Source organism: Trichosurus vulpecula, chromosome 2 (genome assembly GCF_011100635.1).
Source record: "Trichosurus vulpecula isolate mTriVul1 chromosome 2, mTriVul1.pri, whole genome shotgun sequence".
Classification (NCBI taxonomy): Eukaryota; Metazoa; Chordata; class Mammalia; order Diprotodontia; family Phalangeridae; genus Trichosurus; species Trichosurus vulpecula.
This window is the reverse complement of record NC_050574.1, coordinates 224,962,540-224,978,895: the sequence shown is the minus strand read 5'-3', so window position 1 is coordinate 224,978,895 and position 16,356 is coordinate 224,962,540. Positions and strand designations below refer to the sequence as shown.

General features: G+C 34.7%; 1 protein-coding gene across 3 annotated transcripts in view; it reads left to right on the top strand.

Moving 5' to 3' along the window:
• The window catches only part of TLK1 (tousled like kinase 1), a 165,659-nt gene that overhangs the window by 92,894 nt on the left and 56,409 nt on the right, over positions 1-16,356 (top strand). For all 3 annotated transcript variants that reach the window (XM_036744608.1, XM_036744609.1, XM_036744610.1), the window contains 5 exons: positions 2,587-2,662; positions 8,440-8,486; positions 9,911-10,006; positions 10,925-11,014; positions 11,547-11,639. In XM_036744608.1, coding sequence (XP_036600503.1) covers positions 2,587-2,662; positions 8,440-8,486; positions 9,911-10,006; positions 10,925-11,014; positions 11,547-11,639 — 402 coding nt within the window. The remainder of the gene's footprint in view (positions 1-2,586; positions 2,663-8,439; positions 8,487-9,910; positions 10,007-10,924; positions 11,015-11,546; positions 11,640-16,356) is intronic.

The following is a 16,356-nucleotide window of genomic DNA, read 5'->3' as shown; positions in this document are numbered from 1 at the left end:
TTATAAATTGGCTTTTGGAACTTCCCATAGTTTACCCAAAAATGAACTTTCCGAAATTACAGTCTTCTTTTAAGATTGCCAAGATAGCTGATGATAAATTATGAGATAGTTTGTGTTATGAAAAAGTATACTATTTTGTATAATACATGACAAACTGACTTTGTAAATTCATTGAGTTTTTTAAATACATGGTACTGATTGATGCATTTAGTAGAGCATCTTGGAGTTTATGTTTATAAAGCTCATTACTTGAAGGGATATTAAAAAGTAGTTAGGTCTGGGCCCTGCTTGAGGGCAGTACTGACTTTAAAGTATTTTAAGCCTTAAACATTTTAAAATACAAGTTCACTTTAAGCTTCAAGCTAGGGATAGAGATGGATAGGTCTTATGCACCCCATACTACTCATCATTAGCTAAAACTCCTAAAGTATTTCAACCAGACTTTGGGTGGGCCTGATAGAGATCAGCGCTTTGACCTGCAAAAGCCATTTTGTTTTACCAAAAGCCTCTAATTTAGTGAACAAACATGTTGCTAACAAACTCAGCATAGGCACAATTTACTGATTATTGACTTTCTGGTAAATTAACTTCCAAGCTCAGCAGTCTGGGTAATAAACTTTCTTTGCTAAGAATGAATGGATTGGATATCTCAGTACTTAACTTGGTGCTATCTTCTGGCGCCTGTCATAACTGTGTAATTTTTCATAGTGATCTTAGGTAAAAGATCAGCAAGTTCAAATGATTAGAAAACTAGAAAGTATTATAAAGTAATTGCATTGCTTCTAAAGTTAAAAGGGCAGTTTGAAGCTGATTAAAAAACAATGTTATTGCCATGGAATTATAGTGAGAGATTGTGAACAGGTATATCAGATAATAGCAACAATAATAATAATATTTATATAGTGCTTTAAGGATCATTTGATCCTTACAACAATCCCAGAAAGTAGGTGCTGTTATTTCCATTTTATAGATGAGAAACTGAGGCAGAGAGAGGTTAAGGGAATTATCTAGTGTCACACAACTAGCTAGGAAGTGTCTAAAGCTGAACTCAGGTCACCAGAGTTTCTAGTGTCATATTTTGTTTCCCGTTGGGGTATTTTTTATTTTGTGACTTCTTAAAAAGCCTAGCATGCTGTAGCCATATTCTTCCTGATATATAAAAATATTCACAATTTGCTAAGCTTTCTAATCTTTAGAATTCTAAGCTTTTCTTTAAAAAAGAAAAAGATGGGAATATTTCTCATCTAAATTGAGGGGAAGTGTTTGAAAGGAATTCATTTTCAGGTTCCTTTGGATCAGGCCTGTACAACCTGTGGTGGCTTATGGCCTGCAGGCATGCTGAAGGATTGTTGGGGGGGGGGTGAACAGGAAAAAGTGTAGAAGAAAAGTATTCTCTACACTTTTCCTGGGCTGCCCAAAATCCTTTGGCAGGCCGCAGGTTGTATGGGCTTGCTTTTGATGTTGAATTTCCCTAGTCATTTTCTATTTTTAAAAATTATTTAGAAATCATTACTCAATTGACAGAGACAAGGGAAACATTAAAGATTATTTTAAAACTAAATTATTAAGGAAACCTTGCCAAATGAATTAATGAAATATCTTTTAAATCACAATGTAGGTCAATGGAAATATTATGAAAGTGATAAAAATTCACTTTGTAAGCAACTTTTAGCAATAGGCTTATTTCATGGCATTTGTTATTTTAAACAGAAGCACCTATGCTTTTGCCCTCTAATAGGTCAATATGAATGTGTATGGTGGAGTTGCTAGTCAAATACAAACTTAAAGCATAGATATTGGAGTATTTTTAACTTTTTTTTAACCTGTCACTTAAAATAACATTTATTGCTATCTGTAAAATAGTTATGAAAGTTACATTTTTTTAGGAATGTAAACAAAACAGTTCAACTTTAGTAAGTCCCTTATGATTTCTCTTTCTTGTTTACATTTTCATGCTTGTCTTGATTCTTGTGTTTGGAAGTCAAATTTTCTATTCAGTTCTGGTCTTTTCACTGAGAAAGCTTGAAAGTCCTCTATTTTATTGAAAATCCATATTTTGCTTTGGAGCATGATACTCAGTTTTGCTGGGTATGATTTATTTTTATTGTCATGTTCTCCTTTCTCTTCTGTCTAGCACTGTTACCCAGATGGTAATCTTCCAGTAGGAACTATATCTTGTCCCCACATTATTCCAAACTGACCAAAGATTTTGTCCCATATTTAAGTATTGGAAGGGAGAGAGAGAATAAAAAGTTTTGGGGGAAAAAAGAATGGGTCTTGTTTTAGGCACCTCTGAGGATTTTTTTATTCTTACACCATTTGGTCTACCTGAGGAAGAATTCTGTATTTTAGGGAGTTTAAATACATTTTTCTGTTTACAGAATTTGTACCTTAATTTTTATAATGGAGAATTAATCCAAGAATACCAGATAATGATGAACTAGGATTTAAAAATGTAACAACAACAGTACTACTGAATAGAAACATTTTTGTACTAAAACATTACACACCATTACACTTCATGATAAAAATAATTATTTATCATTCTGTTAACTGTTTTTGTTTGTTTGTTTGTTTGTTTTGTAGACTCCAGAGAAGAAACAGTCAGAGCCATCCAGAGGAAGAAAGAGGAAAGCAGAAAACCAAAGTGAAAGCAGTCAGGGTAAGTTAAACAATACCCTTTGAGAACCAAATAAGTATTTGTTGTTAATAGCTTTGTGAACTTGTTGTAGAAGGTACTCTTTAAGATTTTGTTCATGAAACTAGTAATAGTTTTATTTTTGTGTGGCTCTGAAGCTGCTTTTTCTTATTTTAGTATATGAGACCTTTTACACACATTGTCAAGAAAGGGTACTTTGTCAGGCCATGCTCAGATTTCACTTCTCTTCCTTTCCAGTCTTGTCCCTGGAGTTACCCAATTAAACTCTTCTTTGTCCTGTACTATTGAATCCCTTGCTTCCTTCTATAACCATTCATCCCTTGCCAAACCTCTGCCCTGATTATTCCCACTTTATATCTCTTCTGCTCCACTACTAAATTGAGCTAGAGGAAGTCACACCATGCTGATATTGAGCAGTATAAATTTGTCATCCAGCTTCACCTGAGCCTTCATTAAAGTGAGACACTCCTTTTATTACTTCCTAGTTGATTCCCTGTCTCATTCTCCACACAAGCATTTCCAGATTGTATCTTCTTTCCTCAAGTCTTCCATATCTTCCCCTCCTCCTTCTTTCTTAGGTGAGGTCCTTGCCTCATACCTTACTGAGAAATTAAGGCTATTTAACAGGTGCTCCTTCTTTTCCCCTTCATATCAGAACTTCTTATCATCCCTATTCTCTCCTACTTTCCCTTCATTTCTCACAATGAAGTAACCTGTATCCTTGCTGTGACCAGCCCTTCTACATGTGCCTTGAGCCCATCTCCTTCTGTCTTTATCATATTTCATTCTTTCTCCTTTCTCACTTCTTCCTCCTCTTTTCTCTTTTTACTTTTCTTTCTCTTCCTCTCTTCTCTCCTTTCTGACTTCTTTCTCTTTTCCTCTCATCTCACTTCCTAACCTAATGCAACCTGGTTTCCAACCACATCACTGGGCTGAAGCTGCTCTCTCCAGTTACCAGGGATCCCTTAGATGCCAAATCTAATGTTCTTTTTTTAGTTCTCATCCTTCTCGACCACTCTCTCCTAAACATTCTCTTTTACCTGGGCTGTTGTGGCACCACTCTCTCCTGTTTCTCCTTTCTAAATAGACTTTCTATATCTCTTGCTGTCTCGTCATCCATATCATACCCCTGACTCTTTCCTGAGTGTTTCTTTCTCTTTTGGTAATCTTACCAACTCTCATTTGTTTAATTACCATCTCGGCTACCATGATTTTTCTAAGCTTCAATCCTTCATTACCAATTCCCTGTTAGACATTTCAGACCAAATGTCCCAATATCTCAAATTCAGGATGCTCAAAACAGAACTCCTTATTTTCCACTCCTCACCTATTGTTCTTCTTCCAGTCTTCTAGGTTTGTAACATTGACTTTAAGTTAAGCATAACTCCTCATCTTCTTCACCACATGTAACTAAGCAGTTGTCAGATATTGCCATTTCTAACTCCACAATATTTCTTGCCTCTGACTCCTTATTTCTGTTCATATAGGTACCACTTTAACTCAGACCCTCATTACCTCATTTGGAGGTTATTGCAATGGCTTCCTGCTTGGCTCTGCCTCTAATATCTTTATACCTTTATTCTATTTTCCCTACTGCTGCAAAAATGCTGTTCTATAAGCACAGATCTGACCATGTTATTTCGCAACTCAGATTATACTTACTTCTCATTGCTTCTGAAATAAGGTATGAACTCTTTAGTTTTCAAACCCTTCACAACTTTTTATTTTCCATACTTATATATTACTTGTACTCTTACACTCTGTGATTCAACCAAACATAACTCCTGTGTCTGTGCAGTAATTGTTTACATGAAATGTACGCCAACCTCCCCTCTATCTGGTAGAATCTCTTTCTTCCTTCAAAATGCCATTCAATCAAAAAAAAATGCTATTCAACCACTACCATTTACATGAAGCTTTTCCTAGTCCCTCAACTGCTAGTGCCTTTCTTCTTAAACTACTTTATATTTATTCTGTATATACTTATAAATGTATTTGTCACTACCACTAAAATGTAAATTCCTTGCAAGTAAGGATTGTTTCATTCATTATGTTTGTATCCTAAATCTCTAGCACAATGTCTGGCTTATAGTCAACATATAATAAATACTTGTTAATTGTACCTATTATCTGATCTCCATAGTAATAAATTGTTAGCTACTGCCTCATAATGATTTTGCCTTAAAGGCTAGATAAATGAGATTAACTAATAACTTAAAACTGGAGTCTTATCTTCATCAAATAAATTGGTACTTGGTTGTTACTTAAGGGAAATTTGTAGTCCTTAATTTAAAAAAAAATACCAAAACTGTTTTCCTTAGTTATTTTTGATATCCTTTTCCTCAGGAAAATCCAAATAACTAATAACTGTTTTAAAATCACTAAAGATTTATTTTATTTTCCTTAAACCAGTTCTACCTTTTCTTCTACTTCAGCTTTTTTCAGTAAGACTTTAGGAATCTCTTTAGACTAAAAATTTCTAGTACTGAACTCAAAATAGTGCTATACTGTAAATTGGTCCTTAAATCATATAGAGTGATTATATAATGATAGCCAGACAATGTTTTTTGTGTCCAGAGTCCAAATCTCAATGGACTGTTAGTTTACTGTGCATATTTGTCCTTGAAATTAGGTAGTAGCAACATTAATTATCCAACTTTTTGGTGAATGCTATTCAAGAATTGCATTTCTTATTAATATTGATAAAAACATCTCTATAAATTCTCTTCAGTTTGCAAAGTACTGTACACATGTTATCTCATTTTGTTCCTTAAATCAATCCTTGAAGGTAAGTACTGTTATTATCATCCCCATTTTCAGATGAAGAATACCACAGAAGTTAAATAGTTTGCCCAGGCTCACACAGCTTAAGTGTCTGAGGTGAGATTTGAACTTTGGTCTTCCTGACCCTGAGTCTAGCACATTTACTCACTGTGTCCCCTAGCTACCCCTTGGAGCATTAAACTTGGTATGGGATGGTTTTCTGTATACTTAGCTTCATTCTCCTTTTTTGCAGTGGTTTAATTCCCTTTAGTTGTACTGGTCCTTGTCCTTATTCGATAATTGGACTTTTAATGATATTTGCTAGTGGAAGTTTATGGAATCATATAAAATAATTTTCAGTCTCTTGTTTTATTCATATATTTCAGTTTGTATGCTTATTTTTCTTAACAATATAATTCAACAAGCATTTACTAAGCACCTACTATATGTGAGGCTAGGGGTAGTAAGAGAAAAATGAAATCTGTCCTGTCCTTGGGTTGCTTATAACATATTATGGAAAACCATTATGTGCTCACACACATAAACATAAATACTAAATAATTTTTCAGGACAGGGGGATCAGGAACAGCCTCCTGGTAAGAAGTGGCACTTCAGGTGTTCCTTACAGGGACAGGACAAAATGCATTTCAGATATTGGTGCCTGTGAAAAGGCACCATGACAAGAGATAGAATGTCATCTTGGATTGGGGACAGCAGCAAGGACAGTTTAGCTGGGTGAATGAAAGGAAGTAATGTCCAATATGTTTGCGAAGGTAGGCTGGAGGCTGGGTAGTGATTGGGAAATGTCAAGGACAAGAGGTTCTGTTTTATCCTTGGGGCAGTAGGGAGACACTGGACCTGTGCTTTAGAGATACCAATCTGGCAACTGTGTAGAAAAAAAGGTTTGGAGAGTGGAGAGACAGAGAAACCAACTGGACTTTTGTAATTAGGAGGCATGTTTGCACTTGTCAATGAAAGTTAAACTTACAGTAAAGCAGAAAGATACTTACTTGAGAGTGATAAGTAGTATGGACCATAGCAGAGTTTCTCTAGTTTAACCTTCTCTGAAACTCTTCTGTATTCTGATTTGAGGGGTTATTGATAAAGACCTACCTCTACAAAGTCTGTATATCATCCCCGAGTAAGGTCCATCTATCTCATTTATTTTGTATGTGTGGAAGTATTATATTAATGTCTCTCGAAGATTCTGCATCATATGTTAGCATTAGGACAAGTTGCCATACATAGTCTGTATTTGTTTCTTCTATTAAACTTTTGAAGAAATTGTTTATTCTTCACAATTTTTATCTTATGATATACTTACTAGCTTAATAGAAAAAATGTTCCAGTATCTTGAATATTTTCCAACCATTCTAAGACACTGTATTCATTTTATTCCCCTAAGCAGAAAAAGCTCTACTTTCAGAAATGGGGAATTATATCCTATTGAATTTTTTTTTTGCAGGAATAGGAAGCATTTTATATTAACTATTTGAAAACATCCACATTCTTATGTTTCATTTTGATTTTTTTGGTAATGTAGACAAATTAGACAATCACAAAAATCAAAAGTTGAAAGTATACAGTATATCTTAAGAAAAATTTTATTTTTGTGTGATGTTTTTATATGTTTAGTGTTTTAAAATTTTTATAAGTACTTAAAAACTATATTACATACCATTTCATAAAGTAAAAATATTATTAGGATGAGTAGAATATAATGTCGATATTATACTCTTAAATGGATGGAAAGTGCTAAACAAAAATCTCATTTTGAAACATTTTTATCTTGGTTGAAGATTTGCTTAAATCTAAAAATTTGCTTATTTTTTTGTGGGGGGGAGTATCTGATTTTGGTAACTCTGGATAAATGAAAATATTTTAGTTAGGAACATTTCAGAAAAATTTAAAGTACTTTACAAATTGTTCATTCTTGTGAAAACTTTTTTAAATTAAATTTTGCTGAAGTTACAAACCTATAAAATGAATGGATGTCAAGTTGGCATTTGCTCCATTATGTAACTTTAGAGACCAAAGCGTAGAGGTGTAACATACTCCTCTTGTTAGACACCTCCCCCTTCCCACACACAGCTTTAAATTATGTGTATCTTCAGATATGACCTAGTAGATCTAAAATGTTGAATTAATAGAACTATTTTTAAAATCTCTATCTTTTTGCAGAAATTTTGCTTTAATATAGTCATATTGGAGTATGTATTTCAGAAGAATATTTTTTCATGAGATAATAGAGTTCTTACTATACTGTGTTAATAATTCCTGCACTATTATCACAATATACTTACAGGAACCATGTTTAAACTTTGTTTATGTACAAAATAACCCACAATTTGGAATGTTTTTAGAATGCCAAAATGTCTGTGTGCAAAATAAACTCCATATTTAAGCACTGTTTAGTTCTTTGGCAGAGCATAGATATGTCCATTTAACAGAGCCTTTTTATTATAATTTACAGGTATGAATTAGTTTGTTGGTATAAAGTTGCCACTTGTGCCTTTTGTTCACTCTGATCTGCTTTTATGAACAATTAGAAGCCATAAACCAGTGTGAATTAATTGTAGTTTTATAACATGCTAATTTGCTCAGTGCTTATTTTTTAAGTAATTAGTGTAATAGAATTTAATCTCTTAACATCATGTGTTTATGTGAACCTCCAATAATTGGAACAATTACTTTAATTGACATGTTTCTACTAAAGTATGCCATTTATCATTTAAAAGGCCTGCCATCATTACTTGGAATTCACAAAGTAGAATCTGGTTCCTTCAGAACTGAGGGGTTTTTTTTGTTTTTACTATTATACTCTCCTTCTCCCCTCCCCCCCCCCCCCACCTAAATGAAGCAGCAGGTGCTCATATTCAATTAAAGTTTTATTAATGTCTTTAGAATTCAAATTCCAACAAGTTCATTTTTCTGACAAAATGATCATGTAGTAGTCATTATTGTGTTTTAAATATGTGACACTTTTTCCTTTTTTCTTTCATTTTTTTTTTTTTTAGGAAAAAGTATTGGGGGACGTGGCCTCAAAATTAGTGACTATTTTGAAGTAAGTTTTTGAAAGGATTCTTCCCATCTTCTGAAATTATGTAATTTTGTATTTGGCCAAGAATAATTCCTCCAAACTATATATTCAGCTGTTGCTAATTCAGATAGAGGGAACATTAACAGAGTATTTTGCATCTATTTGAAAATTTTTATTACCATTGGAGCAACACTTAGGACCTAGAGACATAGGTTAAATAGTTTTGGAGTTAGTTTCTAAGAACTGTTCAGAAGTTCAACTAAAATACACCTCCTTTCAACTGCTGATTTGGGCCATATGTAAAAACTGGTAAGACAAGCACTATCTGCTATATTGCAAAATATTGTTTCTTAAGAGAGAGGATTGCATTGCCTGGTATGGCGAAATTCACTGTTAATATTCCCTCCAAAACTATTCTTCCTTGTGTTTTCCATACAAGCGTTGAAGTCCCACGCCAGTGTGTCACATCAATGCTTACACATGACCTTGCATTCTTAAAAACCATAACAGTAGGACACAGGCTCTGAGAGGCCCTCCTAAGCTGGAAAGGTCCGTAGTGAATGTGCTTCATACAAGGTCCAGACTAGGGAAATGCAGAGAGGCTTATTACCAGCATGGCCCCGGGTTAATGAATTTTGGGACCATGGTAACACTGTTTGCTCGTTGCTTGCTTACTTGATTGTTAGGGCAGTGGCGAAGGCAGTAAGCATTTTTTGGAGAGGAATCTGGTGGCAATCCAGAGAAAAGGCAATAAGCTGAAACTCTTCATTGATGAGAACAGTGGAGAAAGGAGAAAAGTGGGCAGAAAGATGCAAGAGTACTTGAGATTGTAACTGCTTAAATATGCAGAAAAACTGCATCATGTGATCCTCAAGTTTATATCCTGCTAAGAGTACTTTCTCTTAAGTAAGCCAGGTCTGTTCAGTACTTTTGCATAGTACCATGTGCACTTACTGGGAGAGTAGAGCATGCTTTCAGATTCTTCAGTTTGGCAGTAAACTGTGTGCAAAACACTCAAAATAAGGACATAATCGTACTTTTTCAAATAAGTTTTCCTGCCTTTAAATACCCTTGGCATTCTGTTAAAGGGTGATCAGCCTCATTTTCAGCAAACTGCTGATATCATTAGTTCTACTTAATTTTAAAAGTTATCCTATGTTACAATAATTTTAATAGTGAATAAAGAAATGATTACTGTATAAAAGTAATATTTTTGAGGTAGGGAAGAGATACTTTTACATTTTTTCTCTAAAATTTTCCTATTTTTCAACCTTTTAGGAATTGACTATAAATATCTTAATTATAATTTCCCTATGCATTGTAAACTGGATCTATTTGTGTTAATATATTTAATCTAAAAATAATTCACAGTTAAATTCATTCTTAAGACTTTAGTTCAAAGGGTCTTCCCAAGGCACTTTTGATGCCTATTTTTTTTTTCTCTTCAGTATCAAGGTGGGAATGGCTCCAGTCCAGTAAGGGGAATACCTCCTGCAATTCGATCGCCTCAGAATTCACATTCACATTCCACTCCTTCCTCCTGTGTAAGTTTTACCTGTGAATTTCTCATGCTTAGCCTAATTCAAAGGTTTAAATACTGAATAACTTTTATAGATTGGTACAGTTCATAACTTCCATATAGACTCCTTCATCTAAATTAAAAGTTATCATTTGTGTAAATAGGCTAGCATTCTTTTTAAAGATCTAATGATCATTATGTATCATAGCTTTATGACAGTAAAACTATTGTCTGTTGAAAATAAAACATTTAATAAAATAACGTAATTGCATTCAAAACTAATGTTTCTGTAAGTTAGATTTCGGGTACATAAAGGCTAAAATAAGCTTGGAATAAATTCATAATGGCAAGATTGAATTCTGAATTTCATCTTTCTTGTCAGTAAGATTTGGCAGTAAGAAGAGATTTGGCAAACTTTGTTTCTGGGAGTATTTAAAGATAGGTTTGATTGCTGTTAACTTGGATAATTCCCCCCCACCCTGCCCTTTGGACAATAAAGAGGATTGGATTTTTAAAGTCCTTGAGATTTCATGTTCCTTCCAGTTGTGAATTTTAAACATTTTGATTCTTAATACAAATAATGGTGCCCATTAAATTTTATGTTGTCACTGTTTTCTGATCAAGGAAACGGAATGTGCAGTAGAATCATAGAATTCATCATTTGATAATTATGTCACAGCTCAAGACTTCTATGAGAAATCACATTTACTTTTTGAGCCACCATAATTCTTTTTCAACATTTTTCAAGTGTTTGTTTAGACACGATTTCTTTTGACCATGTTTTAACAATTATTTAAAAATAATTTCCTGGATTTCCATTTCGGGGGAGGGAGGAGATCATAAGGCTGTTAGCACAATTCAGATATTCTAGGTGATCTACATTGCTATAAGGGACCTTAACCTTTTTTCCTAATGAGGTAATTTTTTTAAATATGTATTTTAGGTTCGGCCGAATAGCCCTTCTCCTACTGCATTAGCTTTTGGGGACCACCCTATTACACAACCAAAGCAGTTATCTTTTAAAATTATTCAGGTAAATTGTAATCTTATCAATTTTCTCTGTCCTCGGAAACAATTGCATTAGCTTCTACTTGTTTCAAAGATGTGTTTACAAATCACATATTGTGACTCAAGAAAGCTAAATGGGCTAGACTATGTGGAATTTAGCTGGATCAGAAATTAAAATTTGCTTTCGTTCCTTGTTTCTTTTTTGTAAATGAGTATACAGTTGTTCTTGCGAAATCAAATAAGTATCCATAAAACATGGGCTTTTAAAATTTTTTTGTCAGTGAACTTTATCCTCATCTCAAGTGGGTATAAATGGTGTCATCTTTGTGGGATCTCTAGATTTGATATTGCTTCTTCCTGTTTCTCAAAAATAATATTTTTTCAATGGATCTGTGATCTTATTGGTGTGGTCTTAGCTTGGTTAACTGGAATATAATGAACATTAATACATTTTTTAAAGCTGACATTGAGTGATTTTTTTTTCTTTTACATTCTACTTTATTATTAGATGTATAGGCCATATAATGCAGACAATAAACCAGTTTTCTTTTGTTTAGACTGATCTCACAATGCTGAAATTAGCTGCACTAGAAAGTAATAAAAATCAGGACCTGGAAAAGAAAGAAGGTCGTATAGATGATTTGCTCAGGGTAAGTAATAGTTTGTGGAAGGAATTTAATTGGTAATAATGAAGCTCTTTAGAAAACATTGTTTTTATTATCATATAAAAATTATAAAGCTGCAAATACTTATAAACACATAATTGAAAACATCAGGTTAAAAATGATTCTTTGGAAGCTCTCTATAAATTCTGTTTAAAGAACTGTAAAATATAAATGAGTACATGTAGCTGATTTTGCTATGATCAACAATTGTGAAAGAGAAATAATTTTTCGTTATGTGTATTTAAGGTTAATTGAATTCTCTGAACAAACTGCTGTATAAAAGTACAGTAAGCAAATTGCTACCAACCAGACAGATCACAAATAGCACTTCCCCATACCTAGATCACAATGAAAATTGATGTTCCAAATGATGACCTTGAGAGTACTACAAGATTTCAGAAGGCTTCTGAATCAGCAGCGTCCAAATTATGGTCATTATAACATTAATGTGAGGTGGACATGTTACTTTTTCCTGTTTCTCATAAATAATATTTCAGTGGATCTGTGATCTTATTGGTGTGAAGTACTCTCTTTATCTGTATGAGAAATTGTCATACGTTTCCCAAATACCTTTTGCATCTCTTATTGCATGTCAGTCAGCATTGGGTAATATGCTAGGTACTACTTAATACCCTCCTGCCTCTCTGTATTGTATTTTAGGTTACCTATAATTTTGATTCTTGGTAAACTGTACTAAATTATTTTTAGCCATCTAATTTTACTAGGAGAATACTAATATATTGTACTTTTGCGTCAGGGAGCAACTTGAAATGATTCAAAGCACTGCATAGTTACTCAAATGTATTTCAGTCTATTAATTTCTTGGTTCAGGTCATCATTCATCTGGAATGCCTAAGATTATCTACTAGTAGACTAGCTAATTGGCCTTCCCATCCAGCTGCTTATCATATCTGGAAATTAGGCATTCTTTTTCCCTTTGTTTTTTTCCTTTGAAGAATGATGAGTGACTTTCTTCAGTGGATGTGGCTTTCATAAGGCATGCCTTGCAGTACTCCATGGCTTGATGAAATCAGCAAAAAGTCCTTTGTTAACAGGACAAAATGGAGAACCTGACCATCTATATAGGGAATCCCTCATTGGAACTCTATAGGAGGATGTATAAAATGACAGAGGCAAACTTGATGTTGGTAATTGAAGAATTCTTAAGCAAAAGTGTGCCTCTGAGTATATGTGTCAGGACATTTTATGTGATGTTTAACATACATTTGGGACATACCTTCTTAGAAGAGAACCTTTACTTCAAGGTTTCATTCTGCTCTCGAGAGGCATACTTTTTAAAACCAACAAAGAGTAAACCTCAGCATCTTGTATTCTCTGTATAACTTTCAGCCATTCATGTGACCAAAGATACAGCTTTTTGGAAGCATGTCTATTCCTTTCTGAGTTCTTCATCAACTCTCTTCTCAATATGTGTATAGATCAGGCTCATAAGATGAGAAATTAGGCATGTAGGTCATTAGTTGATATTATTTTGATTGCCTTTTAAAAATACTATTCATTATTGTTTTCCAATTAAAGACATGAAACAAAAAAAAATTGGATACAATAGAAAGTTTACTAAGGGTGAAGAATAAGGATAAGTGTCTAGATGGAAAGGTATAGAAACATCAGAGACACATAGAGCTGGCTGGAATCCTGAAACAACTTGTAGAGCTTTTGCTGCTTTCTTGAAAGTCATAAATGATAAGGAAGTTGTCCTCTAGGCTGAGAGTTCCTAGGCAGAGAAACCCTTGGTCACAGTCTTAAGTATAAATTAGCTTCTTTAAATACTTGGGCAAGGACAGAAAAGTGGAGAGTCAAAGTGAACAAGTTCCTTACCCATTAGTTGGGTTTTTTTCAGGTTCTAATTATTTGAAAATTGATCATCCATGTATGGCAGTCCTTTTAGTCATAGATAGTTCATTCAGCAAACCTTATGTGAGTATCTGTTATTTCCCTTGCACGTAGTAGGCACCTGTCTTACACACGTAATGCTTCTTGCCTGCACAACTACTATAATAACTTCCTGAGATCCTTGCCTTTGGTCTGTGTCCTATGATTTATTTTTTGTAAAGTTGTCAAAATAGTTTTCCTAATGCTTGGGAATCTATATTACTTGTCTTCCCAGAAAGCCTGTAGTATTTCCCTCTTGTCTATAGCAGTGGTCTCCACACCTATTTATGTCATATACATGTACTCTTGTACAAATATATATATTATAAATATATAGACAAATATATACATTATAAAACTTAAGCTCAGACCTAGCCAAGGGCTGCATAACCAGATGAGAAACATCTGCGATAGCCATAAGTTGATGGGGAGGAAGAGGGCAGGATATGAATACAGTGAGGACAAAGAGGGGAGAATTTTCCAAGAGCACTTACCTACATAACTGCTGATATCAGGTCAAGTTTTGGTTATAAACTGTCCTGAGGGTCTTTTGCTGGGGTAGAATGGGACAGGATAAGAGCTTGCAGAGCTAGGCCACGAGGCAGAGTTGGGAACTGTAGCTTGTTTGAGAGGAGTCCCATATTTGGCTTTCACAGAAGGTGGTAGGTGACCCATCTTCCCCGTCTCTGATTGGCTGACCATGCATCCTCGTGGTCATGTTGAAAGGCACCACTTTGAAGATTCTGTTCTGTAGGATAAAATGCAAACATTTTAGCCTAGCATTTAAGGCCAGTGTGGCTCCAGGCTTCTTTTCCTTTCTTAGCTCTCATTATGTTCCAGTCAAGGTATAGTTCTAGTATACTGTAGGCTTGTGCTTTACCTCCTTTCATACCTGCCATCCCTTAGGCCTGGATCATACTCAGTGGAAAAACTTGAACCTAGGTCTTGTTGACGCCTAAGCCAGCTCTCTGTCTAGTACATTGATTCCCATATCCATTTCTCAGTTTAATTCAGCAGATATTTGTTAAAGTGCATACTGTGTTATATAGTACCTATTGTGTATAAAGCACCTTCTTAGCAAGTGAATAAGATTGTGGTACTTTGGTGAAATAGCAGTGTGTGACATAAATACAAAGTGCTTCAGTAGATCTGTGATCTCATTGTTGCGAATGGTCCCTCTTGTGGTACAGATTGCTGCCTGTCATTTGTGACTGCTGTATGTGCCCTTCCTTTACTGGAGGTCCGCCAGTTGTACTTGGGGCCCTGAGGATCTCTTAAAATTTCATCGATGTTGTGGAGCTTCCAAAACTATCTGCTAGTCATCCTTGACACTTGCTACCTGCTTGACCATTGATTTCTAGTCATGTATTTTTCATAAAAAGGTTGGATGGATTGGTGGATAGGGGGCCAGCTTTGGTAGAGGAATATCAGGGTTTAAGTCCTGCTTCTATACATATTTATTGTATGACCAATTAATTTCTCAGAAAAGCTTTCAGAAAACTCATTAAGATCCTAACTTATAGAGAAGTAGGTAATCTACATTTATGGGAGGAGTTTCCTCACAAATAAAACACAAGTGAGGGACCTCCCTCCAAAAAAAATTCTTTACATAATTTATTTTACTTAATTCCCCATTTGTGATAGATTGAATGAAGCTTGCTCACATTCACCATGCTCCTCTCCATTGCTTTTTGAGTTCTTCCAAAGACTTTGGTATTCTGTGACTCACAGCAATGTGGCATCATCAGAAGAATGTTAGTATAAGCTTCCAGAAGTTTGGGGTCATTGAAACAACCGCAATTCCCAAAGTTCTCCCAGCTTGCTTTCCTTTGGTTTGATAATGCGCCAGATTATTTTGTCCATTTGTAGTATCTGTAGTATCTGTCCAGGTACTGATGGCTTTTTAGGTTGTCCATCTGACTCCATATCAGAGTCTGGGCAATAAACATTCTATATGCATTTGTTTTTTCCTATATGGATAGTTTGACCAAACTCCTTTTTGAGTGATTGTAGCCTTCATTCTGGTTTCTCTAACGTGCTTCCAGTGCTTGACACAGTTAACTTAGTGTCATATACAGGCAGAAACCTCTGGAGGACCATGACGTCTATAAGGAATCCCTCTTTTATTTGGATTCTGACCTGAATAACCTCTGTCACAGTGGCAAGCACCTTTTATAAGCACAAATCTCCTTACCTTATGTCTCCTGATATTAATAATCAGAGGTTAACCAAATTACTGTGATTATATTTTTCAAGGTATTCCTTGTATGATAGAAACATAGGCACAGGAGATATTTTGTTGGAGGAGAGCCTTTGCAGTGGCATTTTGCTCTACTGAATAAAATACCCTTTTATAGTCAATAAACAATACATTTTCTACACCTTAAAGTTGTGACTGTAAAGATATGGTCTTTTGTATAGAATATCACTTTCAACAACTTGCTGTTCCCTTCCCATACTTTCACCAAGGATGCTCCCCAGTTCCTGTGTAGATTAAGCTCATAAAAAGTTTACAGTGATGGGAAAATGAATGTGTCGGTTTAATAGCTACTGATAGTCTCTCATTTGCTTTTTTAGGGTAATAATAAAGGGTAAGATTTTTTTCCCCATGCCTTTGGTATCTATCCTCTTTACTTTTAACTAACTTGAGAATATATCTCCCCAGTGCCCTCAAATGTTGCTTTCATCTCCAGTATCAAACATAAAATATTCTGTTTGGCTTTTTAAGCCTTTCATATTGTGGCCCCCTTCCTACCTTACTAGTCTTCTTATACTGCACTCTCATGTGCTCTGGGATGCAGTGACTGCA